The 15,430-nt window shown below is 56.7% G+C and overlaps 1 protein-coding gene across 2 annotated transcripts in view; it reads right to left on the minus strand.

Moving 5' to 3' along the window:
- Positions 1-15,430, minus strand: part of SDK1 (sidekick cell adhesion molecule 1) — an 865,094-nt gene that overhangs the window by 36,236 nt on the left and 813,428 nt on the right. For both annotated transcript variants that reach the window (XM_080830507.1, XM_080830508.1), the window contains exons 36-38: positions 4,454-4,569; positions 2,366-2,552; positions 658-795 (exon numbers count right to left, since the gene is read on the minus strand). In XM_080830507.1, the coding sequence (XP_080686633.1) occupies positions 658-795; positions 2,366-2,552; positions 4,454-4,569 (441 nt within the window). The remainder of the gene's footprint in view (positions 1-657; positions 796-2,365; positions 2,553-4,453; positions 4,570-15,430) is intronic.

Consider the following 15,430-nt stretch of genomic DNA (forward strand, 5'->3'; position numbering starts at 1 on the left):
CCTCAGGACCCCGGGCCCCAGCCCGAGTGGTCCATGTGCAGTGGAGCTTCCCCGGGAAGGCCTTCGCCTGGGGCTGGGAGCTCGGTGTGCCTGGGTCCTCCCAACACTGGTCACCTTCACATCGCAGACTGTTTGCAGGTGTGTTACTTCTCTCCTCACTGGAATACAGACTCATGGACTCAGGGAAGCAAGGATCTTGATAAACAGTTGGGTGAGGACCCCTGCTTCCCCGGCTCTGTGGATTCCTGCATCTAGAACAGTACTTGGCATGCAGCAGGTGCTTAATAATGACTCGAGGAAATGAATGCGTGAAGGGTGTTAGCAGAGACACCTCTGAGGACGCTGGGGGCTCAGCGCCCCCCCTAGGATACCCACGGAAGCTGATGGGCCTCTGTGCTCCCTGTGGTCCTAACAAGTGGTGCCCACGGGGACGCAGCAGAAACAGGAGAACTTGGGTCAAAGGGTGAAAGGTCAAAGGTGTCCCATCGTAAGTCAGTCGGGAGAGGGCTGTGCTGGAGCCCAGGGCACGGGGCTTCTAGTTCCAGCCCCGCCACGGCTCACAGGCCTCTTGCGGGTGAGGCTGCCCACCATCAGGCTAGGGAGTGGCGTGCGTGTCCCAGTGAGGCCAGCCGTCCCTGCGCTCCCCTCAGGCCTCACCTTGGACTGGTGCTAAGGGCTCGTAGACCACTCGGTAGCCCTGTAGGACGCCGTTGGCTGCTGCCGGTTCGCCCCACGAGACGTTAAGCGTGGTAGAGGTTATTTCTGAGAACGCCAAAAAGCTGGGGGTCCCGGGAGCTGGAGGAACAGAGAGCATAAAGGGACTTTCAGTCAGGCTCCTTTATTGGTCATTTACATCCACGTCTGTGCCTCCGCATAGGATAAAAGTGCTATTAGATGTTATTTTCAACTCAGTAAGTCTCCATGCTCTGGGATGAAAAGATTTATTGACCGTCTCTGAACTTCCCAGGATTAATCAGAAACCGGGACCCTCCCGAGAAGAGCAGAGAAAATGATGGGGTTTAAACGCAAAGGAGCCTGACAGAGACAGTGACAGAGGCGTAAAGAGGAATAAGAGAGGCAGACGCAGAAGGAAAGGCGGGTGGCTTCTGGCTTCGGTTCCAGCAACTGAGGCCACTGGAGGCTCCGCCCACCTGCCCTCCCTCGCCTGTGGGTGCAGGGGGGCCCTCTGGAGCTCCACCCTGGGGCTGGGGAGGGGGGGCCCAGCCAGCCACTCTGGGCGGGAGAAGCTGCCTGTGGGCCAGGAGGGCCAGGCATGGGGTCAGAGACAGTCTGCTCCCCGCCCCCTGCCTGGGTTCTGTGGGGCGTGTTGGGGTCCAGACTGATCCCTGGAATCAGCACATGTCCTCTTGGCTGCGCTCCCGCCAGTCACCCTGTGACCTGACAGGTCCCCGGTATCCTGGGGAGTAACAGGTGACCCAGCTTGGATTCCAGAAACGGTCCCTCCCAGCTGCTGGCTAAGGCCCCCAGGAAGCAGCCCTTGGCCGTTGGTCAGTCATCTCATGGGAAGGACACGTGATGCTCGGGAGTCCCCGTCTCCAGGAGATGAAGCACCTGGTAGGTTTCACTGGCTGAGCGCACGGACTGCCGGGAGCCCTGAGCAGGACGGGTCTCCCTGGCTCTCCTGGCTTTACATTTCCTGGGTCCCACACACAAAGCACCTCTCAGAGATCCCCAGGACCAGCCGCATTCCCTGTGAATTCCTGACCACTTCTTAAGTTCTCCAGGCTGCTTGGGAAGCTGAGAGGTATGGGAGAATGAGGCTCCAAACACTCTGTGTGTGGGGATGGGGCGGCAGGCAGAGTGACCCCCAGCCACACAGAGCTCTTGGGCCCGGCTGGTAGCAGGAGTCTGGAAGGTGGCAGGAGCCGTTTCCAGTGGTCTGTGGCCTGGAAACCCAGGGAGCACCTGATACTGTGGCCTGGGCTCTATGCACAGGCGCTGGTCCCCCAGTGGTGTGGATGTGCGGGGGCCAAGACCCCAGTAAGAAGCTCCCTAAGGCAACCTGATGGAGGCCTGCGTGCAGACGCAGAGTCCGCCTGCTCTCCGCGATCCTGGAGGGTCACGGGGAGAACACGCACCACTCGCAGCCCTCTCCTGGGTACCGGGGGCTGCCACACAGCAGGCGGAGGCCAGGCCCTGGGGGAAGGAGATGAACTGAGCCCAGGCCTGCCTCTCCAGAAAGTGCCCAGCACACAGCTGCGTGCTACAGTTCAGGCAGAGCAGAGAGCGGTGGGGACAGAGAGTGGGGCCCGCTGTTTCAGCTGGGTTCGGGGGTGACTACAGGTTCGGGGGCGGAGGGGTGCCCAGTGGAAGCCCGGGGGAAGGAAACACATTGCGCTCTTACCCGCCTGATGGGTGCGCCCCTGCCGGGGGTCGCTCTGCGGCCCGTCTCCGGCCGCGTTGAAGGCGGAGATGCTGACCAGGTACTGGGTGTGGCTGGTCAGGTTCTTCAGCTTCAGCACGGTCTCCGGCAGGAACAGGACCTTCATCTTCTCTGTTTCGTTCTGGCTGTCTGCCTCCCAGTAGTAAACCTGTTGGAAAGAGCCAGAGGTTGGAGGCAGGCCGTGTGGATGGGGTGGCAGCCCCGTTTTGGAGCTCGTGGGGGAAGTGGCAGGCCCAGTAGGCAGGACTGTGGGCCTGAGCCCAAAGCCCCTGGGTGGGGCTGCGCTGCGGCTGGGAAGGCGGAGAGCAGGGGAGAGGGAGGTCTGAGTCAGGGTCAGGCAGGGTCCCTCAGCTGCTACTACAGTTTGGGAAGCCAGTAATTTGTGTTTCTGAGTTGTCCTTCCAGACTTGGAGCGTTGCCTAACTGAACATGGAAGTGGCACTTTCCTCCAGCTTCCCCCTTCCAGAGCTGGGGCCTTTTGTTTATGGCCTCTGCCCCATTCCTCAGTCTTCTGGACAGGAGGAGACCGACTGTATCCATCCCTGCTCCAGCCTGTGCAGAGAACCCGAGCCTCAGCCCTGTGCTCCCACGGCAGGCCGACACGTAAGTCTTCAATCCTCGTGGCATGATAAATAGCCCGGGGAGAAACCAGGTTGGGCTCAGCACTGTGGGGAAGGCCCTGTGCTTCTCCCAGATGTATTTCCCCTCCCCTAGCTCATATGTGCTCCTGGGCGAGTAGATGCCTGAGTACAATGGCTGGACGAGGTGTCCAGGATCGCTTCCCTGGACAACTGGCCGAGGACCGCCGCCCCGTGCCAGTGCCAGCCCGGCTGCCCAAAAACAACACCCATTCGTGGATCCACCTTGGCTCCGCGGGCCGAAACCCAGCCAGGCTGTTAGAGCCGCTGGCCCACAAGGCAGCTGGCTGCAGAGAGCCAGGGAGTGCCTCCCACGTGGGCGCGCACCCTGACCGCAGGCACTGCTGACTCGGCCCGACGGGGGCCAGCCTCTGCTCTCCCTACTGCGCGCATCCGATCCTGCACTTGGCCAGGCCTTACTAACTTGAGATCAATACCCAAGTTCAATGTCTTTATCATTAAGGAAATTAGAAAACATATTTTGGACATACATAAATAGCATCTTGCCTCCAAGCTCACAGGACTTCGCATTACCTCATTCATCACTGTAACAGCCCTGCCGTGGAGGAAGGTATTTATTTTCATTAAACACTGACAAAAATCATTTTTAAATGGACATTTAATTGGCCCAATAGTCGTCAGGGCAGGCTGGCCCACAGAAGCCGATGACTGACCGAGCTGGGCCGGCAGAGGGGAGGTGCTGGGGGGGTTTGCCGGGGACAGCCCGGGGCTGCTTTCTTTGGGGCGTTCTAGCTGGTTCTTCTGAGTTCTCTGCACAGATGTGGCCTTGCAGACAGGCGTGGGGGGCTTCCTGCCCGCCGGATGAACCTGCTCTGTGTTATCACCCATCGGCCTGCTGCCTTTCTTTTCACCCATATCTGAAATGTTTAGCTAATGTGGAATCCTGAGTTGAGTGCGGTGGTTCTCAAACTGGGCTCCCTAGGAACCCCCAGGGAACGTGTGAGAAACGCAACTTCTTGGGGTCCCCCCCAAGACCTCACGAAATATCCAACAGAAACCCAAGGGCAGAGCTGGGCTGGAAAACCTGCTCTTCTTTAGGCTGCTCCGTTTTACTCTCAGCAGAGATATTGGAGGATCCCAGAGCCGGTGCAGGAACTGGAAGGGTTCCTGGCTGGGCCTGGGAGGGAGGGGCTGCTGGGCACAAGCCAGCTGTGCAGGGCACCGGACCCCCACCCCTGAGCCCAAAAGGCAAGGTCAGGCTAAGCCTGTTCCAGCTGCTCAGGATCGCCTGTGGCCTTCTGGGTGGATGGTCAGCTGTATGTCTGCTGGAAAGACACGGAGTATGGCTGGGGTTCCAGCAAAGCACTCGGGAGCTCTGGAGATTGAGGCCACTTATCCTGGCCTATAAGTGACCTGGAAGGAAGAGTCAAACCACGAGAGAGAGCATTGCCTTGTAGCCCTGGATGTTCCCGTTCTGGCTTTCCAGTGGCGGCGGGTCCCATGAGACCTCCAGCTGGCTGGCCGTGAGCGGGGTCACCTGGATGTTCTGCGGAGCCATGGCCGGGGCTGAGGAGAGAGCAGCACAGGACAGAAGCTGAGGCATCTGCTGACACGTGCAGGGCCCCTAAGTCTAGAGGGGGCTGCCTGAGAGCCTGCCCAGGCCGTCCAGCTTTTGTGCCAGGGAACCCTGCAAAACGTTCCCAGAATCACGTTTAGAGATGCATAAAATACAGTCTGGACAATTACAAAGGAAACGGATTCTATTGAGACACAGTTGGCAGAGTGTTCATAAACAAGGGTATGATCTGCTCGTCTGCGTGCCTTGGGAGTGGGACGCGGGGTGGTGCTGGTGGGCTGGGCTAAGGGCTGCTGGGATGTCAAGGTGTGACGCGTGCGGGAGGATCTGCAGTTTTAGCACCAACCGGGGCTCGACAGAGGGCATCTGGGGGTCTGCTGCTGAGTGAGCAGCAGGTCCTGCAGGCCTCGGGGCTGTGTTGCCACGTTAGCCGTGGAGAGAGGCACTGCGTTTTGGATGGAACATGGGGAGACTAAGGCATCTGTGTGCCCATCCCAGCAATCTTATGCTTGGGGCCCTCTTTCCCTGGGCTACAGACGAAGGGCTGCCCCCTAATGGGGTCAGGAGCACAGACTGCCCTACTCCCACTGCCCCTGCCCCGAGGGTCCTTAAAGCTCCGACGCTGAGGACCTGGTCCTCCCGCCCCGAGGGCCACACTGTACCTGGTGAGGTGGGGAGGACACTGCGGCCGTCGGCCCCTGGGAAGCTGGGAGAGTGCAGAGAGCATGTGCACACATGCAGAGCCTGTCTCCTTTGCATCTGTAAGCTCTGTGCCGTTTCTGAATTCCTTGCGTGATGGGCCACTCTCTGCCCCCTGGGAGCTACTCCCTTGTCCTGCCTGCCAGTGCGCCGCCCCAGTGGGTCTGTGCTGGGCTGGACCCCGGAGCCCCAGGAACTGTCTGGGGGCCTCGACCTGTGGGTCCAGGAATATTTCCGGGCCATGCACGGAGACGACACAACAGCTGCTGTCCGAGGGCGATGGCCCCGCACACATGCTCTCGGGAGAGAACGACCTTCGAGAGTCACCCCGCTCCCCCCCACCCAGTGTAGAATAAAATAGTAATTAACACCCACTCAGCCTGACACCGACTATTTATTTTGTTCTAACTGTGCGGCTCCCGAATTATCGCTGCCCACCCTGCCGTTAATGGAAATGTTAATAACCCACACCAGGTTGTTGTGACAGATGCTCGACCTCATTATCAGAAATTCTTATTTACCGCTCCATTAAACAACAGAATCACACAAAAAAACAATTCAATCAAAACTAACTGGAGGAATTTTAACAGCCACATTAATAATCCAAAACATAAATAAAGTTAATGTCTTTTGCATGTTTGCCATCGGCAACTCTATCGCAAAATTACTGTTGTACAATTAAAACGTGAAAGGCAAAATTGAGCATGGCCATTACCCTGGCAGTGGGTTAGAACCTTCTGTGCGTGGCCCCCTGCCCCCACCCCGGGGTCTCCTTCCCAAAGCCCGGGCTTTCGACTGTTCTCTGGATGTGGAGGTCCACAGAAACGGGGCTCGAGGCGGCTCCCAGAACTCAAGGGCCATGTGCATCTTGGCTGGTGTCGTCACATGCTGGCCAAAACCCACCCACCGTCTCGTGCAGGGCAGCCAAGCTGCATGCACTGCTGTCCCCAAGCTGAGCTGCTCTGATGTGCCCACCAGCTCTCCCGCAGCCTAGAGCTTTTGTGCCATAAAAATGCTGTGGGGAACAAGGACTTTTTTGATGACGACATAAGCAGGGAAGAGAGAAATGTGTGTAAACACAGAGCGGAGCATGTCAGTTTTGAGGCATTATTTCCTTGGCTCCCGAAAGCATTTGAGTCTCCGTGCCAGCAGGACGACCCGACTTAGGGAGGCTCTGCTATTTACAATCCCAGATACAGTGCTTGTTGGTCGTTTGTTGCGGGTGTGCAGGGGGATGGGGAGGCGCGGATGGAATGCCCGGTGAGCCCTTGCCTGCGTTCTCCCCAATTCACGCCCATGCTGTACGGTAAACACAGAAATCAGACCTGGATGCTTTCTTAACATGCATGAAATCAGGGCTAAAGAGCATTTTCACACAGCAGTCTCTAGGACATGCTGAGACACAGACTGCCCACAAGCAGCCCCGAGAGCTGGCTTGCAAAGGGGAAGCCTCGCGTCAGGGCTGATGATCCTGCTGGGCTGCTGGGAGCTGGGCCTCTGGGGGGCGTGGGGTGGTCCCTGCTACCCTGGCCACAGAGGCGCCAGAAAGAGCGAGCTCACAGAGGAAGCAACGGAGGAACTCTGGGGCCCTTACAGGCTCCTGCACCTGAAGAGTTCTGGAATCTTCTGGGGTTCTGGGTGACTGCATAGGGAGGCCCTGCATGCAAACTCCCCAGAGCAGGAAGGGCAGCGCTCTGTCCACCTCACATGACCACCGGGCAGATGTGCTGCCCCAGAGTGGCCAGCAAGCAGCTGCTGGAACCACATGGCCGTGCCCGGCTCAGTCTTAACTTGCTGGTGAGAGGAAAGCACTGGCTCACGGTCGCCTAACTCTGTGCCCACCAGGTCTTGAGTGGACCTGGTCACTCCTCAGGCCTGAGCTGTAGACTGTCCCTTGTCAGCATTTAAGAGCTTCCGCTACGAGGTCCGGCCGCTGGACAGGGTCCCTGTGCTCTCACCATGGAGAAAAAGAGATGACAGTGGTTGCCTGCTTGAGAGAGTCAGGAAGGGTTCCATCCTGCAGGAATTAACTGTGCAGACTCACCCACCCATTCAAACTACCCACTGCCTCCGAGGGAGGGTGCTGCGGCCTGTGATGTCTCCCTCCGAGGGGACCACATGTCTCCCCCTCTGACCCTAGTGTAGTCAATGACAGGGGAGCAGTAGGGACATGTGGGCAGGAGTGACCCAGGCCACCTCCCAGCAGAAGCTTCCAGAAGGTCCGTGGCCTTCTATCTCCTCTTTCCCCGCTACCACCTGAGCAGCAGTTCCCCTGCGGGGGCTCAGTCTGTCTTGGGGAGAAGACGACAGGGAGCAGGAGAGACACAGTTGGCCGAGGAGGACAGGGAACGTGAGAGAGAAATGGCCACTGGGACTAGCTGACTGGTTGTCGCCACAGTGTAATGTGCTGACATTTTCCTGAGTATCCCCCAGGCCCTAGGCTTGGCACTGAGGGCTGGGTGGACACAAAATGCAGCAACACATGTAACAAGAGAGAGAAATTGCAGTAATCATGATAGAGTGTGTAATGGGAGGACAGGTTCAAAGGGCCATGAGAAGTCATTTCTGACTGGGGGACACGGGGTCTTTCCTGCTAAAGGGTGTCTTTCAATAGCGGGGAGGGTTCAACATGTGACTATGGGCCAGGGAAGCGAGGGCCACATAAGGGCTGGGAACGGGAAAGGCAACAGGGTAGGGTATCTGCTGGGGGCACATCGGACAGATGGTCATCTGGGTGCCAGTGGCACGTGGGACCGTGCTGGGCTTCTGCCAGTGCTGAACCATGCTAGGCCATGTCAGACCATGCTAGATCATGCTAAGTCATGCTAGGTCATGGTAGGCCATGCTAGATCATGTCAGATCATGTTAGGCCATGATAGGTCATGCTAGACCATGTTAGATCATGCTACGCCATGCTAGGTCATGTTAGATAATATTAGACCATGCTAGGTCAGGTTAGATCATGCTAGGTTGTGCTAGCATTTTAGCTTATGCTAGACCATGCTAGGCCATGCTAGATCATCCTAGGTCATGCTAGGCCACACCAGATCATGTTAGATCATGCTAGGCCATGCTAGATCATATTAGACCATGCTAGGCCATGCTAGATCATATTAGGCCATGCTAGGTCATGTTAGATCATGCTAGATTATGCTGGACCATGCTAGGCTATGTTATATTATGCTAGGCCATGTTAGACCATGCTAGGCCATGCTAGATCGCGGTAAGCCATGTTAGACCATGCTAGATCATGTTAGATCACGCTAAATCATGTTAGACTATGCTAGGCCATGCTAGGCTATACTAGGTTTCTTTCACGTTCTGTAACCCAGGGATTTATTATTTGGGTAGAACAATTTTTTAACTGATACCTTGAGGATCACTGTTAACATTTCAATATAACGAGACAGGTATTTGTTTTATATAATAAAAAAATTACACATTCATCAGTTCACTTTAACTACATCACCATTTTTCTGGCCAAACACGCTATCTGATTTCCTGTTGAAGCAAACAGGAAATAGAATTCTCTAACGTAGTTTACCTTCTCAGCAAACTCTGCCAATACAATTTGTTCCTCTCGGCCGGGATACCTGGAGACAGACTCCGGCTCTGCGTAATTATCTAACCTCTGGGGCCTTTGCAATACAGAAAGGAGGCTTAACCAGATCATAGTTCTTCAGCTCAGTGGGGGGCAAGTCAAGACTGGAGACGGAACAATGACTCAGCGCAGGACCGTGGGAAAGGAGCAGAATCTCAAAAGGTGAGCCAAGCCCGGAAACACAAAAGCTTCGTGCACTTCTAGGGCAGGGGCACAGTCCCCAGAAGGAAGATAGGAGAGTCACTGTTGTCACCCAATGTCAAGTCCAATGCCCGGGGCCCTGCAGGAGGCCAGGCAGCTGCCAGGGCCGCCCAGAGAAACTCCGGGTCTGTAAACGAGTGCTCAGTTCGACATCGTACTGTGATGTTTAAAAAAGCCTACAACAGAATTCAAAGTGAGGAGATCGTGTTTTATAAATCTGTAATGAACACAAAAGACACGGATCACCCTTTTCTCAAGCGGAAGCCCCTGCTCGCCAGAAGCCTGCAGGGCCTTTTGAAGAGTGTGCTCTCATCTAGTCTGTAGCTGCTGGAATCACGGTGACCCAGCAGTGGGGTGTGACCATGGTGCTGAGGGTGGCGCGGGGGTGCGTGTGCAAGCCTTTTGTCTGGGTTCGCCTCACCCCCATAACCCCAGGAGGCGGGCTCTCATCACTGCCTTTCCTGCACGGGAAGACTGAGAAGGGCCTGGCCCCGGGACTCAACTCACACCGCACTCGAAGCCAGGCAGCCCGGCGTCCAGCACAGTGTGCGGGGAAGGGCGGGGGATTCAAGCACATTTCTGGGTTCCTGGAGCAGCCACTACAGCCCAGCCCCATCTCACTCAGCCTGAGCCCCTCACTTGAGTTCATATGTCCGTCTTTCCTCCAGTCCCCTCAGGGCTGAGCGGGAACTAACACAACTCTCAGGAAGCTTAACAAGAAAAATCGGGAAGCAGGTCCCTAAAACTGTCTTCAAAAACAGTCAGCGTCATGGACTCCAGGCTATGAGGCTGCAGGTGGAGGGTCATGGGCAAAGGCCTGGGTGGTGAGTTTAGGATCTGGGCTCAGCCTGTGGGACTTGGGACACGGTTCAATCTCTGAGCCTCAGTTTCTTTTGCAAAACAGGAGAAAATACCAGACTGAACAGGTCTCAGAGGTGAAATGAAATAAGTTTTGAGAGGTCGCAACTTGGCGGCCAGCAAGGAGGAGGCACTCTGTAAGGTGGCCTGAACACAGGATCTTGCTCCAAGCTCATTTGTTCAGCAGGTGTGGACAGTGTCCTGGGCTTGCTTTGGCTGTGTTCCCGTGGGGACTGTCGGTAGTCACATCACTGACATGTTTTAATGTCCGTCTCTCCTCTCAGTTCCTTTGTGGGCCAGGAGCAGCCCAGGTGTGTCCTTGACACTCTACCTTCCACAGCCTTGGATGCCGGCATCCTGATGGCTGATGGTGGTGACGTTCCATGGTCCCGCCTCCTGGTACTCACACCCTCCCTTGTGTGATCCCCTCCTGAGAGCACGTGCTTCTGACCAGCAGAATGTGCCAGACACAGTAGGTGGAAGCCCCACGATTGGCTTCCAGGAGACTGTGCTTCCCCACGGCTAGCGCCCATCTGGCTGGCCCTCTGTCCTGCCCTTTCCCACACCGAGGGAGCCAGCAGCCATGCAGGGAGACACCCCCTGCAGAGGCTCGCCATAGCAAGGACCCAGGGAGGCTTTTGTCCAACAGCCCACGAAACAGAGGCCTGCCAGCACAAGTGGGCTTAGAAACGGCTCCTTCCCCAGTCCAGCCTTCAGATGAGACAGCCGCCCTGCGTGCCACGCTGGGCGAGACCTAAAGCAGAGGACACAGCTCAGTTGTGCCTGAACACCTGGCTCCCCCCCACGGTGGTATAGCACATTCATGTTTTTTCAAGCAGCTGCCCAGGGAACATTTGTCACATAGCCTTTGATAACCAATCGATAACCAATACAGCCAATGAGCATAAGCTCCTCTAGGAAAGGTACCCAGCTGAGGCCCAGTCTCTGCACACTCTGGGCTCAGACAGACTGGCTTGAATTTAGTAGCCCCTGTGCTAAATGCAGGATCTCACAGTGTTCAAGCGATAACCCTCCTTTATGGCCACGCGTGTTCAGAAGCAGCCTGGACCCACCTCTGGGTGGCACCAATGAGTGTGTGGAGGAAGACAGCTCCAGCCTTCAGACTGGTGGGTGTGTTGCAGGAATTACGGGAGTCTGGAGCAGTGTAGGGGGTTGGAGAGTTTCTGCCATGGGTGCTTCCCAGCAGGGACAAGGAGGAGGTCGGGAGCCCTCTGGTAGCCCAGTCCCTGCCAGGCCCCCCCTCGCTGGCAAGAGACACGGCCATGAAAGCCGCTCAAACAAGCCAGCCATAAGGCCTGCACCTGTTGTGGGGTTTTCCTCCTTGCCTGTAGAGTGAGTTTCCCACCAGAGCAAGACGTCCACAGGCCACGACTGGACTGGGACTGCTGGTGGTCTGTGCAGCGCAAACCACGGTCCCCGATTCACCAACCACGTCATATGCAGTTTGTATTTGCAAAACTCACGATACAGGGAGGATGTTTGCTCTCATTCCACACCTTAGAAAACGGAGCCTGAAGGGGCTTACGTTGTTCGTCCCAGAAGGGGCTGGATTTGCACTGGGGTCTGCGTCACTGGGAGGCTTGCTGATTGTCAAGGACAGGCGTCAGGGAGCTTCCCATGAAGGACCGGGTAGCGTTTTAAATTTTGAGGGACGCATGTTCTCTGTCACAGTGACTCAACGCTGTCTTTGTTTGGCAAATTAGTCACAGACAGTATGTAAATGAATGGGCATCTCAATAAAACTCCATTCACAAAATCAGGCACAGGATTTGGCCCATGGGCCTGATTTGTGGACCCTGCTCTGGGTCAGTAACGCAAGGATGTAGCACCTGACGAGGTGAGGGTCCACGATCCATGTGTCAGCTCATCTTTGAACACCCACAAGCCACAGGCATACTTGGAAATGGCTGGGCTGAAGCTGGGGGGTGCCCCAGCTGTGAAGACCGGCTGTGGGACCGCTGCGTGGATGCAGACAGCAGATGGCATCCGAAGGAGGGTGGGGGCCATGACAAAGGAGCAAGTGACGGTGCATTTGATGTCGGGGACTGCGAGTCAGCAAATGGTGACCAGCTGGCGGGCTGTGGGCATGAGGGCTGCAAGGTGTCAAGTCTGTCTGTCAAGTCTGCCCCCCAAGGGTCGGCCTGGAATTTGGAGATGCATGGAGGCATTGCCCCCAGAGCACATGGGGGAGAAAATTCAGGAATTGTGCGGGTCCAGGAGGCACCTAAGGGTGCAGGAATGAGGCAACCATCCCAGGAGAGCAGACAGACAGAGGGAGTGAATGGCGCCAGGGAGAGAGTAGAGGCAGAGCCTGGGAGCTGGGGGTCGTGCCACAGAGACGGGGCCTGGAGTTGGCTAGAGTCAAAGGAAGAAGCAGCCCTGGATTTGGTAACAAGGAGCTCAGGGCTTGGCAGTTCCAAGGGCAGATGCAGCGGAAGGGGGCGAGTCATGAGTGGAGGACAGAACAGAAGACGGGGTCGGCAGTCCCACAGGGGTCTGAGTGCTGACTGCACATTACATTATGCGAAGAAATAGTTGTTCATTCTTCCAGGTGAGCTAACGACTTCATAGTTGATGTAATCACGTACGTGTGTATTTAAAGAGTATCTTTTGCTGGAGATAGTTCTGAATGAAGTGACACAACGTTTACAAGAAAGAGTGTGATGTCTGGCAGGAGCTCCAGAACTGGCGGGTGGAGGGACGCAGGCGGAAGGACGGAGGAAGCATGACCAGCCGTGGGCACTGGGGCGGCGCTGGGTGGTGACTGCAGGGGTGCACGGGGGCCCATGGAGCTAGCCCATTAGCCCGGCGTCCCCAGTCAGCGGTGAGACAACACATGAAAGGAGGGAGGTTCTCAAATTCAGGAAGAGCTTGGCTGGGAGAGACAAGGAGAGACACAGGCGAGGCCAGGCTCTGGGGAGAGACCGTGGGGTCGGAGCACTTCCGAATCCACAGTTGCGTCTGGATTGCCAGCAGCCCGCTGGCCGGGTATGGACGCGCCCTGTCCCCACATGGCTGCTGACTCACACACATGGGAATGATGCCTCCCTCGTCCCCGGGGACAACCGGTGTCTACGCACCCAGCAGGCCTGCCGTCCGCATGGGGCTCTGGAAGGTGTGAAGGCCCTTTGGCAAGCACGGCTTGACTCCAGACAGCCTCACCCACTTACAGGACACAGGCCAGGATTCTCTCTCCCCCCCAGTGTGCGCTGCTCAAGGGCAGGACCTGGTCTTCCTCCTTCAGGGGCCCCTCCAGCCGCTGAGCGAGTGGGCGCTCAGCGGTGAGGTCTCCATCCACCCCCAGTACGATGCTCAGGGGAACGCCCTGAGAATCTGCCCAGAACTTGGACTCTGGATGGCGTGATGTTTGGGATCCTTTCCAAATAAAGCATTAGGATTCGAATATTCCCCATAACCTTCCTACGCTGATGGAAATTAGGTTAATAGAAATGTCATTTATCTACCAACATTTCATCTGCTGGGGAAGGCAGTACTCTGCGCTGCTGCGGAGCATGTGGTGCAGGGGAGGGATGCCCAGAGCTGTGGGACCAGGAGATGCTCGCGGAGGCCGGAGATGCTGCTAGATGGGAAGGGCCCTAGGGCCCATCCCAGGAGATTCTATGTATCTCCCTATGAACAAGGGGGATCCACTGAGGGGTTGAAATCGGGTTGGAGAAGGATCACTCATGCAGGGGTGTGGAAGCTGGGGTAGTCGTGGTGATTCTAGAACTTTCCATGGGTCTCTGCTGTAGGGCACCAGCTCACACCTGTGCCCTTGGTCTGTGCCCCTCGTGGCACCCCAGCACTGACCAGACTGTGGGAGCTGCCCTCCTTTCCTCTTGCCTCTCCCAGGCCAGGTCTGACTGCACTGACGGCTTAATCCTGGGTACAGCCCTGCCTCAGGCCTCCCCTCGCCTCCTCAGCACCCTGTCCCCCATGTGCTTGCAGGGGCTTTAGAATCAGCACAGGTGCCTGACTCCGTTACCTCATTCCCCACGCGGCCCTAGGACAGGAGTTTCTGGAGTCAGGGATGCTGAAGACATCAGCTTCAGCAAAGGCCAGGGCCATCCCTCAGAGCTCTCTCTGGTCTGGGGATGGGACAGGCAATCTCCCCACTCCCTTATCAACATCTACTGGGCCAGTTGGAGTCAGGACCTGTGACACTGGAGGCTGCCTCTCTGTGGGGACTCTCTAGTCTGATCTCTGAGGCAATGACTCGGGACTTTGTGCATCAAGGGAGCAAACAGTGTGCTGTGGCCCCCGAGGGCAAGAAGGAGCCCCAGGACCCCTGGCCACCTCCAGACTGGGTGACGGCCTCCGAGCACCCACGGCTCACCTGGGACCAGAGACAGCAATCGGCCTGGCCCACAGCAGGCTGTCATGTCCCAGTGGACACCCGCTCCACCATTCATGATCGCTGGCCTGTAAGCCCTGTGTCTCTACCTACACACTGTATACACACTGCGTGGCCCACCACACGACAGGCGGGACCTGCTATGGAAGATGCCCACAGTTTTGATTCTGTCAGGACCCGCGTCCATTAGTAATTACCTGGAGATCGCAGTGCGTGATGCCGGGGAGAGGCTGCCGCCAAAGCGCCCTTGATTCCTGGCCTTGCACCAAGCTCAGAGCAGCCCAGCTCTAGAGCCTTCTCTGGCCCCGAGGCTGGAGCCGGGCCCTGCGTCGCTAGGGGGAGCTAAAACGGCGAGAAAAGTGGTGCCATTCCTCCCTCTTTCCAGCCAGCCGCAATTAAAAAACTTTACGACTTTCAAGAAAGGTAGAACACGCAGGTCCTAGTAAGTTTCTTGTTCTTTAAAAAAAGAGCCAACCAACCATTCCAAGGTGCTCGCGGTCTTGTGAAGTGACACTCGGGCCCATCGTGACCCAAATGGCCCCTAAACCAACCAACGAGTAGAACAGCGCCTAATTCTTTTCCCTTTTCGGCAAAAGTTATTGGGGTCAAAGAGCAAAGGTCAGGGTGCTTCCCACCAGGTGCAGGAGAAAGTTCTGACTCCCTCTTGACTCCTCCCTTGACAGGGAGAACCTGTCAAGTCCTTCCTTTCCCTGGGGTGGCAGTCGGGCTCCGGCTGCTGTGGGTAGAGTGAGGACAAGCTGTTGGGGGGTCAGGGCTTGCGGTGACGATGCTGCGGGGACGGAGTTCAGCAGGTGACCTGCAGGGCGGAGCCGAGTGCAGCTCCAGCAAGAGGCGCGGGGAAGAGGTGAGGGGGGGTCCGGAGAGGGAGGGCAGGAGAGCGGGATGACTGCGGGGTGCACTTTTCCGTCCCTTCAGAACATAATACACATCCCGTCCAATCCCCAGCAGAATTTGCCAAAATGACTATAAAGTTCCTAAAAACGGCTGAGAAGTTCTGGGAAACAAAAACCAGGACAGAGTGTTGCGAAACAGGAAGGATGGTGATAACGCAGCAGCGAGAGGGGCTGGTGGCATGAGCGCGAAGTTGCAAGAACCC

Source organism: Martes martes (genome assembly GCF_963455335.1).
Source record: "Martes martes genome assembly, chromosome: 18".
NCBI classification, from domain to species: Eukaryota; Metazoa; Chordata; class Mammalia; order Carnivora; family Mustelidae; genus Martes; species Martes martes.